General features: G+C 37.3%; 1 protein-coding gene across 4 annotated transcripts in view; it reads left to right on the top strand.

Annotated features, from left to right (window-relative positions):
- Positions 1 to 14,003, top strand: part of pkn1a (protein kinase N1a) — a 66,633-nt gene extending 52,630 nt beyond the window's left edge. For all 4 annotated transcript variants that reach the window (XM_015606852.3, XM_049469746.1, XM_007253116.4 and 1 more), the window contains 17 exons: positions 152 to 365; positions 568 to 762; positions 962 to 1,071; positions 2,351 to 2,494; positions 2,588 to 2,663; positions 4,083 to 4,215; positions 4,401 to 4,488; positions 4,996 to 5,078; positions 5,209 to 5,284; positions 5,642 to 5,733; positions 6,287 to 6,463; positions 6,941 to 7,003; positions 7,826 to 7,902; positions 8,000 to 8,142; positions 9,147 to 9,254; positions 9,987 to 10,067; positions 11,168 to 14,003. In XM_015606852.3, coding sequence (XP_015462338.3) covers positions 152 to 365; positions 568 to 762; positions 962 to 1,071; positions 2,351 to 2,494; positions 2,588 to 2,663; positions 4,083 to 4,215; positions 4,401 to 4,488; positions 4,996 to 5,078; positions 5,209 to 5,284; positions 5,642 to 5,733; positions 6,287 to 6,463; positions 6,941 to 7,003; positions 7,826 to 7,902; positions 8,000 to 8,142; positions 9,147 to 9,254; positions 9,987 to 10,067; positions 11,168 to 11,371 — 2,064 coding nt within the window. In that variant the 3' untranslated portion in view covers positions 11,372 to 14,003. The remainder of the gene's footprint in view (positions 1 to 151; positions 366 to 567; positions 763 to 961; positions 1,072 to 2,350; positions 2,495 to 2,587; positions 2,664 to 4,082; positions 4,216 to 4,400; positions 4,489 to 4,995; positions 5,079 to 5,208; positions 5,285 to 5,641; positions 5,734 to 6,286; positions 6,464 to 6,940; positions 7,004 to 7,825; positions 7,903 to 7,999; positions 8,143 to 9,146; positions 9,255 to 9,986; positions 10,068 to 11,167) is intronic.
- Positions 14,004 to 15,742: the final 1,739 nt, after the last annotated feature.

Here is a 15,742-nt window from a genome sequence, read left to right as displayed (position 1 = left end):
CAGAGGTCTTCAGTCCTATAAAGATTTTGTTTTGTTCACAATTTCACTAATTACAGTGTCTCATACATTATTGATTGTTGATATTTATTGTTTTAAGCAGCAGTAGATTAAAATGTAAATATTGCTGTTTCTTTTATTTACCGCCCTGCAGGCTCAGTGTCGTCTGAGTGAATCCTCTCAGAGGTTGGATCTGTTGAGGGATTCTTTAGACCAGCGTCTGGCTGAGCTTCCTGAAGATCACCCCAAAGCCTGTCTGATTAAGGAGGAACTGGTTCTGGCCTCTTCGCCTGCTTTTAGCTCGAGACATGGTGCCCCGTATGTACACAACCAGTACAGCACCCTCTCCAAACCATCACCTCTCACTGGTAACTAGCTGTTTCAGACTTATACTCTGTGCACTCACTTATAACAGAATCTAAGCTTGTTCTCATTTAAGGTATGGTGTAGAAACTTGTTACTTATTGAAGTAAATTAATCGGTGTGTGTTAAATTGATGTATGAGTGTTGTATGGTGTGATGAGCATGTTTTGTGTTATTTATTTATTTATATTTCTGTACACATTTCAGGAACGCTGCAGGTGACGTTGCTAGGCTGTGTGGGAGTGTTGGAGGTGGTTCCAGGTCGTTGCCGGGGCAGCCCGGTCGTGTTGCCGTGCTACAGTCCAGGCGAGGGTCGCTCGTTCATGCGCAGCGGGAAGGGTCTTTACGGGCGCAGTGGCAGCGTGAGCGGAAAGAGCACCCTCAAAACAGATGAACTGTCCAGTGAGTTACGCCCCACTGTGTGTGTGTGTGTGTGTGTGTGTGTGGCAATACAGTGGCTTGCAAAAGTATTCATACTCCTTCTCAAATATCTATGCTAGTCTTTTTTAACTGTAGAAACTTCAGGAAAGATAAATGAAATTTGATGTGTTTTAGGGTAAATTTAAATAGTAAGTCCAGGTTTTTCTCTATGTGCACACAGCGGAGGTGAGTGCTGTGCTGAAGCTGGATAACTCTGTGGTGGGTCAGACAGCATGGAGAACTGTAGGAGAACAAGCCTGGGACCAGACCTTCACTATAGAACTGGAGAGGGTGAGTCTCAATCAATTCTACACACTGCTAATCAATTGAATTTGGACCTTTCAGAATTTGGACCTTTCCATTTCTTGACTTGCTATTTTTTGTTTTATGTACCATATTTTTCGCACTATGAGGTCCTCTTAAAATCCTTTAATTTTCCCAAAAAATGTCAGTGTGCCTTATAACCTGGTGCGCCTTACAAGTCAGGTTGTAAAGCCACTCTGCTAAAGTACAGCTTTCAGTTTAGTTCTCCAGCTTAGAGCCTGGAGCAGTATTAGCATTAGTTGCTAAGTGCTAGATCTTTCACCATTTAGAGGTACATTTTAATTGGCCTGTAGCTTTCTGCTAACCTTGGCTAGCACTGCTGGAGCAGCATTAGCCACTAACCGCGCTAAGTGCTAACTCTTTCGCCGTTCAGAGACTTTAGCCTGCTACCTAATATCGCCCTGGCTTACTGGAACACTCAGGGTTTCTTAGTGTAGCGCTGTCGGATGGCATTAATTAGTACTAACTGTGTTTAGCCGCTAATGCTAATGCTGCTGCATCCAGCCTTAGTGGATATCTGGAAATTAAAGCTTACTGTAAATAAACAGAAGCGCTTTACTCACCCAAATAAAGAGTTTTTAGGAAAGAATTCTATGTAGATTAACATCCAGCACTCGTTTGACTGTTTTTGTAAGAATTTCAGTTTATTTACTTAGCTTAGCTTTACTTAGCTTAGTTAACCCCCCTCCACCACCACCCAGCAGCAAGACCTGCTGAATAAGAAGGAAAACATGGCAACACCCCTGTTCCTTACTAGTGTCGCATAATGCACCTTATAATCCAGTGCACCTTATGTATGAAAAAGATGTTCATTGATAGTGAGCCTTATAGTGCGAAAAATACGGTATGTAGTGAATTTAAACCTGATACTAATTGAGTGGGCCTGCTGCCGCTGCTTGAAAAAAAAATCTTCAAGTTGGAGAAAAAAAAACGCAGTATGACTAAAAATAAACTACTTATTGTTCTGTATAAATGAATTAGCTTTTTCACTTATTCTTATTCTTATTTTTTACATCCGAATAATTGTGGTTGGCAAACCTTCAATTCAGCCCTATTTCTGATTACTTATTACAGGACTGGAAACTAGTTTAAAGCTCCGTATTTGATGACCTATGAGAGATAATCTCTGAACATCTGTATTTATGCTACTACCTCTATAATTTTTCTTTTTTTGAATGGCCTCTCTTTTTAATGGTTCTCTTTGCATGTGTACACTGAGCTTGCTTTTGTGTGTTTGTGTGTGTAGAGCAGAGAGATGGAGATTGCAGTGTACTGGAGGGATTACCGCTCTCTGTGTGCGCTGAAGTTTCTGAAACTGGAGGACTTCCTGGACAACCAGAAGCACAGAGTTCAGTTGGAGCTTGAACCCCAGGGCCTCCTGCTCGCTGAGGTACACATACACACACACTCACATCTTCTGTCGAGCTTATGTTTGTTGGAGAGTGCATTAAATTGTGTGTTTGTGTGAATCTGTTTGTTTCAGGTGACGTTCTTTAACCCCGTCATTGAGAGGGTTCCACGCCTTAAGAGACAGAAGAAAGTCTTCTCTAAACAGCAGGGTAACGCCACAGTGTTTTACACATCTGCAGCCCAGCTGCGCTCATGTCTGAGTGACTGAAAGCAGTCATGTGCCATTAAACGCCCACTCCTGTCTGCAAAGCACTGACTGAACCCCATTTAATCTGGATTTGTTTTATCTGGGAGGTTTAAGGGTAAACAGGTGGAGGAATAAGCTTTTTAAAGTTGCTGAAGTTGAAAATGTTTTGGTTAAGACAGACTTCAAAATCTAGAGATGATTAACACTGTCCCCTGCTGGAAAGTGTTCAGGATGCATCATATTTTTAGGTAAAGAATTGTAATCATTTTTAAAAATGAGAGACATCTGTAAAAAAAATCGCATTGATAAACAAAAACTCCAACCAAATTTCCAACAATGCAAAATATTAACTTTAAAAGAAAGATCTGCACATTGGAGCTTTTTCCATTTGATTAAATTCACTTTAATTTTATTTAGCATATTTGCCATATGGATTATAAGGAGCACTATTAATAAATGTCTATTTTCATACATAAGGCGCACTGGATTATGAGGCGTAAGCAAAAATGTAATTCTTAAAAAAGAGTCAAATGAGGTTTGCATATTAATCTACACAGATTTATCTTCGGTCGTAGCTTGTTTTAACACAGTAAACATTCAGACTACAGTCTGATATACTTACCTCTAAACAGCAAAAGAGCTAGCACTGTGGTTAGCAGCTAATGCTAATACTAATACTGCTCCAGCCTTAGTGCTGGAGAAACTTCACTGAAACTCTTGTATAAAGCTGTACTTCAGTGGAGTGGCTTTACTGCTCCTTAATACCTGACTGGTAAAATTCATACATAAGGTGCACTGTCATTTTTTGTGAAAATAAAATTACTTTAAGTGGCACTTTTTACAACAAATGTCACAAAGCTGCTTTCCAGAGATACAGGTCCAAGACTACAGAGTGAGAACCACAGCTATAGTGGCAGCAGTGGAAAGGAAAAGCTCCCTCATACTAATAGAAAAAACACTTGATAGAACCAAGACTTAGTAAGAGGAACTCATCCTTCTCTGGTCGACCCAAAAACAATAGTACAGAGAGATATTGTGGAGTTATACCAAACATTATACCACACAAGTTACGAGTGTGAGAACGCGATTGGCACAAAAAGACAAGACAAGAGTTACAAAGAAGCCATGAAATAATAATGAGTTTGAGATTAGATTTAAAACGTGACAGATTACATTACATTACAACGATACACAAATTAGTATGAATGTTTAAATAAAGATGCATATCTAAATTTGAAAAAATCTACTAAAGACAAAAACACAATCACACATTTTTTTATACATTTTAAAATGTAATTTCAAATATCCCCAGACAAGTAGTATAGAAGATTCACATTTATATTCCTAATACTTTGTATTTTGTGTGCGCGTGTGTGTACAGGTAAAGCATTCCTGCGCGCACGTCAGATGAATGTGGATATCGGCACGTGGGTGCGGCTCTTAAGAAATGCTATTCCAACCGTCAACAACACCGGAACCTACAGCCCCAGTTCAGCTCACACAATACAGTCTGGGTAAGATACACTTGCACAAATCCAGTGGGAGGGGTCATATATATCTCATAAGTCTCATATGTCTCATATCTCATAAGAGAACATATTGCTGTAATATGTTGACCTTAATTTTTCCTCTTAACCTCTTTGTATATGAATGAATGGGTGGATGGTTTATATATTTTGCGTTTTTTTTTTTTTTTCAGGGAGATCTCTGTGGAGAAGCTTAGCCTGGACTGTGACTCTCCCTTGAGAGTGGACCTCAGGAGAGACGTGACAGATGCACACACTCCGGTGAGAGAATCTATATCTATATAAGAGCATACATATGTAGAATATATATAATGTGCGTGTGTTAACTTGGAGGACGGCTTGGGAACATCTACACATGTATAGATTTTAGGTAAACATTGGTTTTTGTCTCGTGACTTTTGGCATGTCAGTGTAGTTAGCCATAGTGTTTTTTTTTTGTTTTTTTATTGTACAAAAGAATATAACAAAAGGCATATAACAAGTAAGTAAGAAGTAAGTTTGATGGACTAATTGAAAACAGAAGCTACACATGATCTATCTATAGGGTCTGTAGTGTGCTAAAAATAGTAATAAATTATTTGAAAAACATCCTGTATGATCAACTGTTAAGCATGAGGGTGGATGGATTATGCTTTAGGCTTGTTTTGTAGTTAGTGGCATGACTAATGACAAAATTAGTCTTTAATGTGGTGATTTTTTTTTTTTTTGCTTCTTACCATTTCCGTTCTCTTCCTTCCTTCTTTCTCGTTTTTCTTTACTTGGTTTCAGGAACGACAGACCAGCGTTGAGCCTTGCTCTCCCCAGGACTCATCCATACCTCAACGAAACAACAGAACACAGTCACTCAGCAGGTACAAGCAATTACATACACACTCACATTCACACTCACAGTAAATTACTTCTGCGTGTTGCTCTTTATGTTAACTTGTACATTTGTGTGTGTGTGTGTGTGTGTGTTTGTGTATGTCTGTGGATGTACAGTAAACAGAAGAAGACACTCTTGGGGCTGCAGGACTTTAGGTTGATCGCTGTGCTCGGCAGGGGCCATTTTGGAAAGGCAAGCTTTGTCACTGTTTTTTATTGTATTTTATCATTGACTGTTTGTGCACACTTGGAATGTGTGTGTCTGATCATTAACGAATAAAAGCCAGTGTATGCTGTTGTTTTTAAACTACGCTGTAGCTTATGCAGCACAATGCGCCGTAGCCTGAAGCGCATTTTCCCAGAAATGTAGCTTCTAAAAGCTAAAAGTATTGTGACAACGCTGACCAGAACGACTGTGATAGGTCATTGTATTCCTTTCTATACATTTCTGCTGGTGGTATAAACCACAGAACAAATATAAATGCTGAAAATAATGTAGGCTTCTTTCGCAGGCAGGGCTTTGTCTTACATTGTTCTGTCCTTTCTACAGGTGTTGCTGGCAGAGTATAAGAAGTCAGGATCTATGTACGCTATCAAAGCTCTGAAGAAAGGAGATATTGTGGCCAGAGATGAAGTGGAGAGGTCAGTCTGCACACTTTACCTGCATCACTGCACTCACTCTAGTGAATAGGGCCTGAAGCTGCTCCACCTCAGCTGTCCAGGGAGCCATTAGGAGGTGCCTCGCTTAAAGGCCTTTTCAGGGGCGCTTCTGATGAGAGCCAGTTTCATCATAACGTTTTTGATTGTCTTTGTCACTGCATTTGAGTTCTTTAAATGTTTCGGAGTGACTGACCTTTATTTTCTTACAGTATTTTTTCTCTTTATTTAGTTGAGTAGTTCTTGCCATAATAAAGATGAGAACATTACTCAAATAGCACTATTCACTGTATGCTCTCAAACACATTAAGAGGACAAGAAATTCAATTAATTGACTCTTGACAAGATCAGCACAGCTGTGAACTGAAAGCTGAACATTCCATTGGATGACTTTTGTTAAAATCTACAATGCAGATAATTTACCAATAATAAAAAAAAACACTGAATTTAAGATGTGTCTAAACTTTTTACTGGTACAGTGTATGAAATTAGACATGTGGCTCATTGATGTGACTAATTGTTCTAATTTGTCTCTCAGTTTGATGTGTGAAAAGCGGATCTTTGAGACTGTGAACACTTCCCAGCACCCGTTCCTGGTGAATCTGTTTGCGTGTTTCCAGACGCCAGAGCATGTGTGTTTTGTGATGGAGTACACGGCGGGCGGCGACCTCATGATGCACATCCACGCAGACGTCTTCACCGAGCCACGGGCTGTGTATGTAGATTTATGTAGACGCTTTTGGTTTTGGACCAGTATTTTATCTCCTGTGCTTTCCTAATATGTCTAACATGAATATTTTTTTCAATTTTATAAACCAATAATTTCTACTGTGGTTAGAGATTGTAAATGCAATAAACTATACATCAAAAGACAACTTTAGATGTTTAGATTCAATATAATATCAAATAATTTAAAATGCTACATAAGATAATTAAACATTTTTCAGTGTATCTTAAGACTTTTTAATCTTTTTAAAGATCTGTTAAATAATCAATTACTTTATGATTATATGAAACCTGGAAATGCTGTTAAGATCATTTAATACAGTCATTTTTCTGACTTGAAATATGGTTGATGTACCACAGTTCAGTAATGGTGTTTAACTTAATAATAACAACAGTGTGTGTGTGTGTGTTTAGAGAGACAGGGACAGATAATATATTTATTTATTGTTTTTGTGCTGGTTTGCAGGTTCTATGCTGCCTGTGTGGTGCTGGGCCTTCAGTTTTTGCATGACCATAAGATTGTATATCGGTAAGAGATCTCCCAAACATGTTTTATACTCCTAGTGTTGCACTTCTGTTATTACATGTAAGTTCTATTTATATTTATGGCATTTAGCAGATACTTTTTTTAGAGACTTTTTTTCCAAAGATATTTTGATTAGACTCCAAATGTCAGGGTCTATTAAGCAATGACACTCCCAAAAATGAACCACACTCAATCAGGGTGTAAGTAAATATTAACACATTGCAATTTTGTTTTGCAATAATATGGTTTTCAATACTGTATCTATTCTCAAAACCACATAACTGATTATTAATTAATAGTTTGTGACAAGTGTGTTTAAACACAAAGTAATCTATTTTAAGCATTTATTTATTTTATTGTTGATGATTATGGCTTACAGCTAATGAAAACCCAAAAATCGGTGTCTCAGAAAATTAGAATATTATATAAGACCAATTGGCAGTGTGGGCAGTGTGCCAAGTCCTGCTGGAAAATGAAATCTGCATCTCCATAAAAGTTCTTTAATTTGTCCAGAAAACAAAAAGTAGCAGTGTTTTATTTACTGTGTGATACCCTGTTTCTGATTACCTCCCGTCCCCTATGTAGTACACTTTTTTTCTATCTGTTTTTTTCTGCACACTTTTTACAAGATTGAAGAAAACTCACTACAAGCTTAGTTTGAATAATTTAACAGGAGAAACAGAGTAGTTTTGCAATGTTATGTAATTTATTTGTGTTGCATTCGGTTCTTGTGCAATAGCAATAATTCACAATATATACTTCACTAGCTGTGATATATACCGTACATGGCTGCACAACCAAACTGTTGAAACTGTTATTTCTCAGGGACCTGAAATTGGACAATCTGCTACTTGATACAGATGGATATGTGAAAATAGCTGACTTTGGATTGTGTAAAGAAGGTGAGATTTTGAGTTTTCTTGCGATCTTTAAAATCATGAATTTTATAATGGTCATCAAACAAGCTTACTTTTTATTTTTCTCACCCTCTTATCGTAGGTATGGGCTTTGGGGACAGGACAAGTACATTTTGTGGCACTCCAGAGTTTCTGGCTCCAGAGGTTCTCACAGACACGTCCTACACAAGAGCAGTCGACTGGTGGGGACTTGGAGTCCTGATCTACGAGATGCTGGTTGGAGAGGTGTGGTAGTTTAATGATATGGTATTGATTCATAAAAACCCAGTATCTGTCATTAATTAGCCTATTTGTCACTCTAAATATGTAAACCTGTTAGCATCTTTCCCAGCCTAGCCACTGACCTTGCTTAACATTGGTACCATATTATTATCCTTGCTATCACAGTGTTTCTCAGCATCACAGCAAGGCTTCAGGTCTTTTCCAGGCATGGAGTTGTAATATGACACATAAAAGGGCGTTTTACACCTGTAGTTGGTTTCTATGGTCCGGATCAGTTGATTAGAGTTCGTTTACTTGGAGTGTTTTCTCCCTCTGTTTGGTTTAGTTTCACACAGGGACAAACCTAAATGCACCAAAATTCTCACCAATAAACCACGGGAGCACATTGTCTCCTCTGATATGTCAGAGCTGTCTGGTGCGGGAGCATAAAAATTTATATTGTGAGAAGATTCTGTGTTCCAGTGCGTACATCTGTGCAGTGTGAAGCTGCTTTAACACAAAACGCTGATGTGCAGGGCAGATGTATTAAACAGTGCAGTGAACGCTGCACAGGCTGTTCTTGTAAACAGCATATAGCAGCAGAGATGGCATTTGTTCATAGCAGTATATTATCTGGCTAATATATCAGATTAAACTGTGCCTTATCAGCAGTTTAGCTTAATGAATTAGACGTATATTTCAGCCCCACTTTGAAGATATAATATATTTATTATTTGTTGTAATCTTCATCAGAATGTCTCTGTATGTCTTGTTTTCCTTCTGTAAGGAAAATACTGTTCTGTCCATACTTGGCTAGTTTCTCAAAGCTGTTGTTTACTGCTGCTGGCGGTTGCAGATGTGGCTGTTAATACTCACTGTTTAGGTTATTTTGAGGAAACTTGATAATGCAGGCTCGAAAGCAGGCCTGTACAATGTCTGGCCTGTTATAAACAGTAGTTTATATGTTTATAACTAAATCCCTTTTTTCTTTCTCTTTTCCTTTCCTCCTCTGTCTCTTTTCCCCCTAGTCTCCATTCCCAGGGGATGATGAAGAGGAGGTATTTGATAGTATAGTCAACGATGAAGTCCGTTACCCACGATTCCTGTCATCTGAAGCCATTGCCATTATGAGAAGGGTGAGTTTTAGAGCTTTAGTTTTGGGTCTACAGGACTGTTCTGTTCTAAACTGCGCTACTTTTAACAAAAGGTTTGTGAATGTGTGTGAAGGTTAAACCAGTATTTATTATGGAAGCACCATAAAATAGTATTTTCACTATATTGAAGAGAACATCTCATACACAGCTCTGGAAAAAATAGTGACCACTTCGGTTTATGAATAATTTTTTTTGATTTTGCTATTTTAAGGTACTGTATATGTTTGAGTAAAATGAACATTGTTGTTTTATTCTAACTACGGACAACATTTCTCCTAAATTCCAAATAAAAATATTGTCATTTAGAGCATTTATTTGCAGAAAATGAGAAATGGATGAAATAACTAAAATGATGCAGAGCTTTCAGACCTCATATAATGCAAAGAAACAAGTTCATATTTATATTTTTTTTAGAGTTCAGAAATCAGTATTTGGTTTAATGCATTATGGCATGTTCTCCTCCACCAGTCTAACACACTGCTTTTGAATAACTTTATGCCACTCCTGGTGCAAACATTCAAGCATTTCACCTTGGTTTGATGGCTTGTGATCATCCAACTTCCTTTTTAATAAATTCCAAAGGTTTTCAATTAGGTAAAATCAAGGAAAACATCATTAAGTGGTGTCTTATTTTTTCCAGAACTGTATAAATAAAATATTGGTTGTTTTAGAAGGATTGAACAGTTCTTTAAACACTTGTGTGTTGTTTCACAGCTCTTACGGAGGAACCCAGAGAGGCGACTGGGCTCAGGAGAGAAGGATGCAGAAGAGGTTAAGAAGCAGTCTTTCTTCAGGGTAAGGAAAATAAGTTTCCACCTCAGTGTTTCCTCTAGGAAGGTTTTTAAATCAAATTAAATGTAATTAAATTAAGTGTTCAGCATTACTTATCGGGATTGGTAGTTTACGGTCTCTTTAATTGACAATCAATTGGCTGTTTTTCAGCTGAAAGATAAATGCTGTGCAGGGCTAGGATAGTAATGTTAGCTGAGCTTTAACGCTTTAATGCATGTTTTAACAAAGCAGCTTTATAAAGATCAAAAATAAAAAAAAAGTGTGCCTTTGCTTAAGCTTAAAGCTTAAGCTTTAAATTTGTTGAGTGGTCGGCGGTCTAAAGCGCTGACACTATGATCGGGAGATAACTGGTTTAAATCCCAGTAATGAAGCTTGCCATCAGCTGCTGGAGCCCTGAGGAAGCATAATTGGCCTTGCTCTCTCTGGGTGGGTAGATTGTTTACTCTCATCACTTCGAGGGTGATGTTGATCAGCACAAGGCGTCTGTGAGCTGGTGTATCAGAACCGAGTCGCTGCGCTGTCCTCCGAGCGCACTGGGATGCTGCTCGGTAATGCTGCATCAGCAGCAGTTTGAAAAGAGGTGGTGGCTGACTTCAGATGTTTCAGAGGAGGCATGTGCTAGTCTTCAGTCTCAATTAAGAAGAAGAAAAAAGGTTTAAATGTTTATATATGTAGTCTAAGTAACAATGCATATAATGCACAAGTTTTTACATTAAAGGCTTCATAATAATATTGCCAACTTCGAGATCTTAATAAAGCAGTTCTTAATTTGTGGAAAAAGCTCAAGACATGCCTCCTTGTTTCCTGTACTGTCTGACTTGGACTCTGCCACCTAGTACACATTTTTCACTTCATGGTTTCATTATGTTTGCAGACATTTGAGTGAATGTCTGCATATGCATGTCCAAACACATTTGCAGATATGTAGGGACAGCAGTAGAACGGAGCTTTCAATAGGCATAAAATACCAAATTCTCCAGATACCACTACCTTTCAAACCTGAACCATTCACCTCTAAGCAAGTTGTGCAATCTCAATTTTTGCTTTGGAATTGTAAGAGTTTTTGATATAACGCGTCATCGCCATCTTTTACTTTCTTTCAGAATATGGATTGGGAGGCTCTTCTCCTTCGCAAACTCCCTCCCCCCTTCGTTCCTTCCATCGGAGGAAAAGAAGACGTCAGCAACTTTGACGAAGAATTCACGGCGGAAGCTCCTGCCCTCACACCGCCAAGGGAGCCTCGCACGCTCTCGCGCAAAGACCAGGACAGCTTCCGTGACTTCGAATACGTCTCCGACCTCTGTTGAAATTCTCAGAAGGAAGTTGTCAGAGATATCAAAGGTTGTACAGTCCAGGAGTCGTCCAGGGATGTTTATTATCTCTTTGACTGCGATCACGGCGGATCTGCACCATTACCACTACACTGTGACAGTAAAAGTTCGGCCATTGTGGATGGCTTGGTTTTTTTTTTTATGGATGCCAGAATGAAGATTGAAGAGACTACTATAGCTCAGTAAATGTGTGGAGTTTTTGTTTTTACTCTGGGATGGAGAACGGATTACGCTAATGAAGAGAAAATATTTAGAGATGGAGATTATGTGGACTACTCATCAAGAGAGGGGATGTAAAAGGCTGTCTGGCATATTCTCAATATAACGATAATGACACATAGAAATGTGAATTTCAGCTGAGAAAAAAAAAGAAAAACTTCAATGTAGTCTTTCTTATACTGCCTCTTTCTGTCTCTCACTTCTGCCTTTCACGTCAAACAAGTTCATCAGTAGAAGAACGGGACAGCAAGCAGCTGCCATTCTGACCTGGCCCAGTGACACTCGTTTACACACTGTGATTTTGGATTTTGAAAATGCCTTAACTTTATACTCTGTCCCTTTTGAGAATTTTACGTAGAATCTTTTAAGTATGTTAGTCAAAGGAACTGAAAAAAGAAGCCTTGAATGGACAATGATGATGAAGTGATGTGATGATGAATGAATATATATATATATATATATATACATACAGTACGGAGAATCATGAGGTCAAGATTAATACAAGCTAATGCTACGTACACTGCTTATACTGAAAGGTTTCATGTTTGAGAACAACAACAAGAACAACCTGAATATGGAATTGTGCCCACATTTAGGATTAAATGGGTTAAAGAATGACCATTAAAGGTGCTGTATATTATTCTGAAGAACAATTCTTGGTGTTTGAACCAAACTGTTGGTGTGCAAAACAAACAAACAAACTCCTCCCTTCAGGATGTTCAGAAATCTTGCAATCTTTTAAATACCTCACCAACGTTTACACATGCCGATGCCTTTCCCAGTCCTCGGCGCACACTTAAATGGCCCCTAATAATGTCGTGTGGCCCATTTCCCATTTACAAAGTAAGGCACCAAAATGTCAGAATCTTTTCCAACACATAAACAGACCAGGGAGTTAGGGAACTGTGAGGAAACATTCGCTGAATTATTTAAAATGTGTATTGGTGTATTAAAAATCGTATACAGTGCCTTTAATGGTGAGATTCAGTTTAGTACATTGACAGAGCATCTCTGAATATTGTTCTGGATAAGTTTTAAGCAAGTACTAGACACTGATTCAACACTTTTTTAAAGGCAGAGCCCTTCAGTGTTTTTCAACTTCAGCTTAATCTGCTGCATTGTTGACATTAACAGTCATTTTGATGCCTTTCCAGTAACCCTAAAGATCAGCTACAGCACATCTCTTTATGTGTTCGTCAGTAAAATTAGTAAAACGTCTAAAAGATTTTATTCTCTTAATATTATTCTAGCTAGTCAAAATGTGAATTATAGAGTTTTCCCTTCTAAAGTCTCCATTGCTCCACCAGCTGCTTGTATTTAGTAAAACTGAGCCGGATCGTCTTTTAGAGGCTGTACATTTGACATAAAGACGCGTGACATGGCCAGAAGAACTCCAGCGAAAAGCGACCAGACACCCAGTTTTTAGAATGAATATATATTAGGCTTAGGGGGGATGGTTGTTCCAGCGCACTGGTACCATTTAATACAATATTTTACCCCTTCTCCACTCAGAAATGCTTCAGCTTTCAGTTGAGAAACAAAATAATACGGACTGCCACTTTAAGTATTCTGTTACAAGGACACAAAGTCTCATTGATGTGGAGCACCACAATCAGTCTTGCTAAACATGCGTGAGTGAATAAGTTACAAGCCATTAGAGGCATCTACAAAAATGTTGCATCTCCAATATGTCAACTTTACCAGTTCCTAACTGTTCAAAGCTTTTTTTAAGGTAATTTTGTATACATTCATAGTTACGTTTGGAAAACTATATATATTATATCAATATGCAGATACAAGCTTTAGAAAGGCATTTAGATTATTGTTGATGGTGACTATCAAAGTGGTGGATAAAGAATGAATTGAAAACAAACTACTGAAGGATTTATTTTAAGAGTTGGACCTAATTAACTTTAAAAACTACAAGGCTGTGTAATTTCTGACAGAAACTAGGAAAGGAGTATAAATGTTTCAGTTTGTTTTGGTGGAAATTAGTCCCAATATTGTTTTCCTGTTTTAGCATTTTAAGCCCATTTTATTTAATTCTCTACTTTGAAACACTGGATTTTGCAATTTGTCATGAAGGGATTAATTCTGCAAAATAATGAAAAATCATACTTCAATACCACAAAAAATGAATACACTGATAAACATGTAGCACAAACTTTAATATGAACTTTGGCCTCCAAAATCAATGTCTGTTTATTACCCATCTTCGAATCAGAGACGACAACACTGCTTTTATGTGGACAGTAAAACTGTTGTCCGATTTTCCTGTGGTTTGCAGGTCAGTGTTGATGAATTGGTATGACTGTGTCCAGTATACTATTATATTACAATTCATCAGAACTCTGTGTTGAGCTGTATTTATAAAGACTTGTTGATAAGACTGCTGTGTTTGTGTGTGTTATTTTCTTATGTGTGTGAATTTTGGCACCTCTGTCATTTTGGATTTACGTTCCTGAGTAATCTTTTTCCTGGGTAAAGTTTTATATAAAATAATGAAATATCAGTATTGTTAAATGATTGTAAAAAGGCTTACATATCAAAAACAATATGTGGCTTGTATTTAAGGTAGGTAATAAAATATATAGGATAAATGAAGCTCTATACATTTTAAGAGGTTTAAATACTTATACAAATTTGAGCAATATTTGATGTCCAAATTTTAGTCTGTAAAATTGTTTCCATGAACTGACTGGAATCAAATTATTTATTAAAGAAAAATGTCCAACACCAAATGTAAAAGGACTCGTGGATAAAGAAATCACCAAAAAAAAAAACAGAAAATGGGTGGAAAAATAAATAAATAAATCTCCCAAGGAAATTCTCTTGGAAATGGTTAGGATAAGAAAAGGAGAGTTCCTGACAACTAGTGACAAAATTAAACAGAAAACAAATAAAATGAAGAGAAAAATAAATATTGCATGAAAATGGGTGGAAAACAAATATTTTTTGCAACAAAACAAATAAATAGGTGCAAACAAAAAAAGGGTTGGGGAGAAGAAATGAAAAAGAAATAAAAAAGGGTGGAGAAGAAGAATATCTTTGAAAAGTTACTTTATTTCAGTAATTCACTTCAAAATGTAAAACTCATATCATATAGATGTATTACACAGAGAGTGATCTATTTTAAGTGTTTATTTCTTTTATTGTTGATGGTTATGGCTTATAGCTAATAAAAAACCCAAAAGTCAGTATTTTAGAAAATTAGAATATTATATAAGACCAATTGGTACTTTGGCAGTGTGTCCTGCTGGAAAATGAAATCAACATCTCCCTAAGTTGTCAGCATCTGGCACTGCAGAATTTGACCTAGGATCTGGGTATACAGTCGTACACACATTCACATCAGTGCAATTTAGAGTATCCGATTTAGCGTAGGAGGAAACTGGAGTGCCCGGAGGAAACCTACGCGCACACATGGAGAATATGGAAACTACACCCAGATTGTGACTTGACCCCAGAACCCCAGCTCTGGAAGCTGAACGTGCAAACCACTAAGCCACCATGCTGCCCCATAGAAGCTGTATAATAACATAACATATTGTGAAAATATTGTTTTGTGATTATATTGTTCTGTTATAATATCGTATTTTGATATTGTACCGTACCATTATATTGTATCAAGATTATATTACATTGTGATATCGTGTTGTTGTAACATTGTATTGTGATAATATTTTATTTTGATAATATTGTATCGTGATAATGTTGTATTCTTAAGATATCATATTAAGATAATATTGTATAGTAATAATATTGTGTCGTGATAAAATTGTTTAATGCTATTAATATTGTATTGTGATAATAATATTGTATCGTGATATATTGTGATAATATCTAATTGTGATATGAATATCTAATTGTGATATTAATATTGTATCGTGATATATTGTGATAATATCGTATTGTGATATTAATATTGTATCGTGATAACAATATCGTTTCGTGATAAGATTGTATAGGGATAAAATCGTATCGTGATAATAATATCTTATTGTGATAATAATATCGTATCGTGATAATATCGTATCGTGTGGTTCCCTGCTACTGAATCGTTGCACCCTTTACAGCAGTGTGTGTGTTGGTGTGAGTCGGTGTGTGTTGCTGTCCTCCAGCACCGTC

The sequence above is a fragment of the Astyanax mexicanus genome, chromosome 21, assembly GCF_023375975.1.
Source record: "Astyanax mexicanus isolate ESR-SI-001 chromosome 21, AstMex3_surface, whole genome shotgun sequence".
NCBI lineage: Eukaryota > Metazoa > Chordata > Actinopteri > Characiformes > Acestrorhamphidae > Astyanax > Astyanax mexicanus.
The sequence above is the reverse complement of the archived record's forward strand: the minus strand, read 5'-3'. Positions and strand labels throughout refer to the sequence as shown.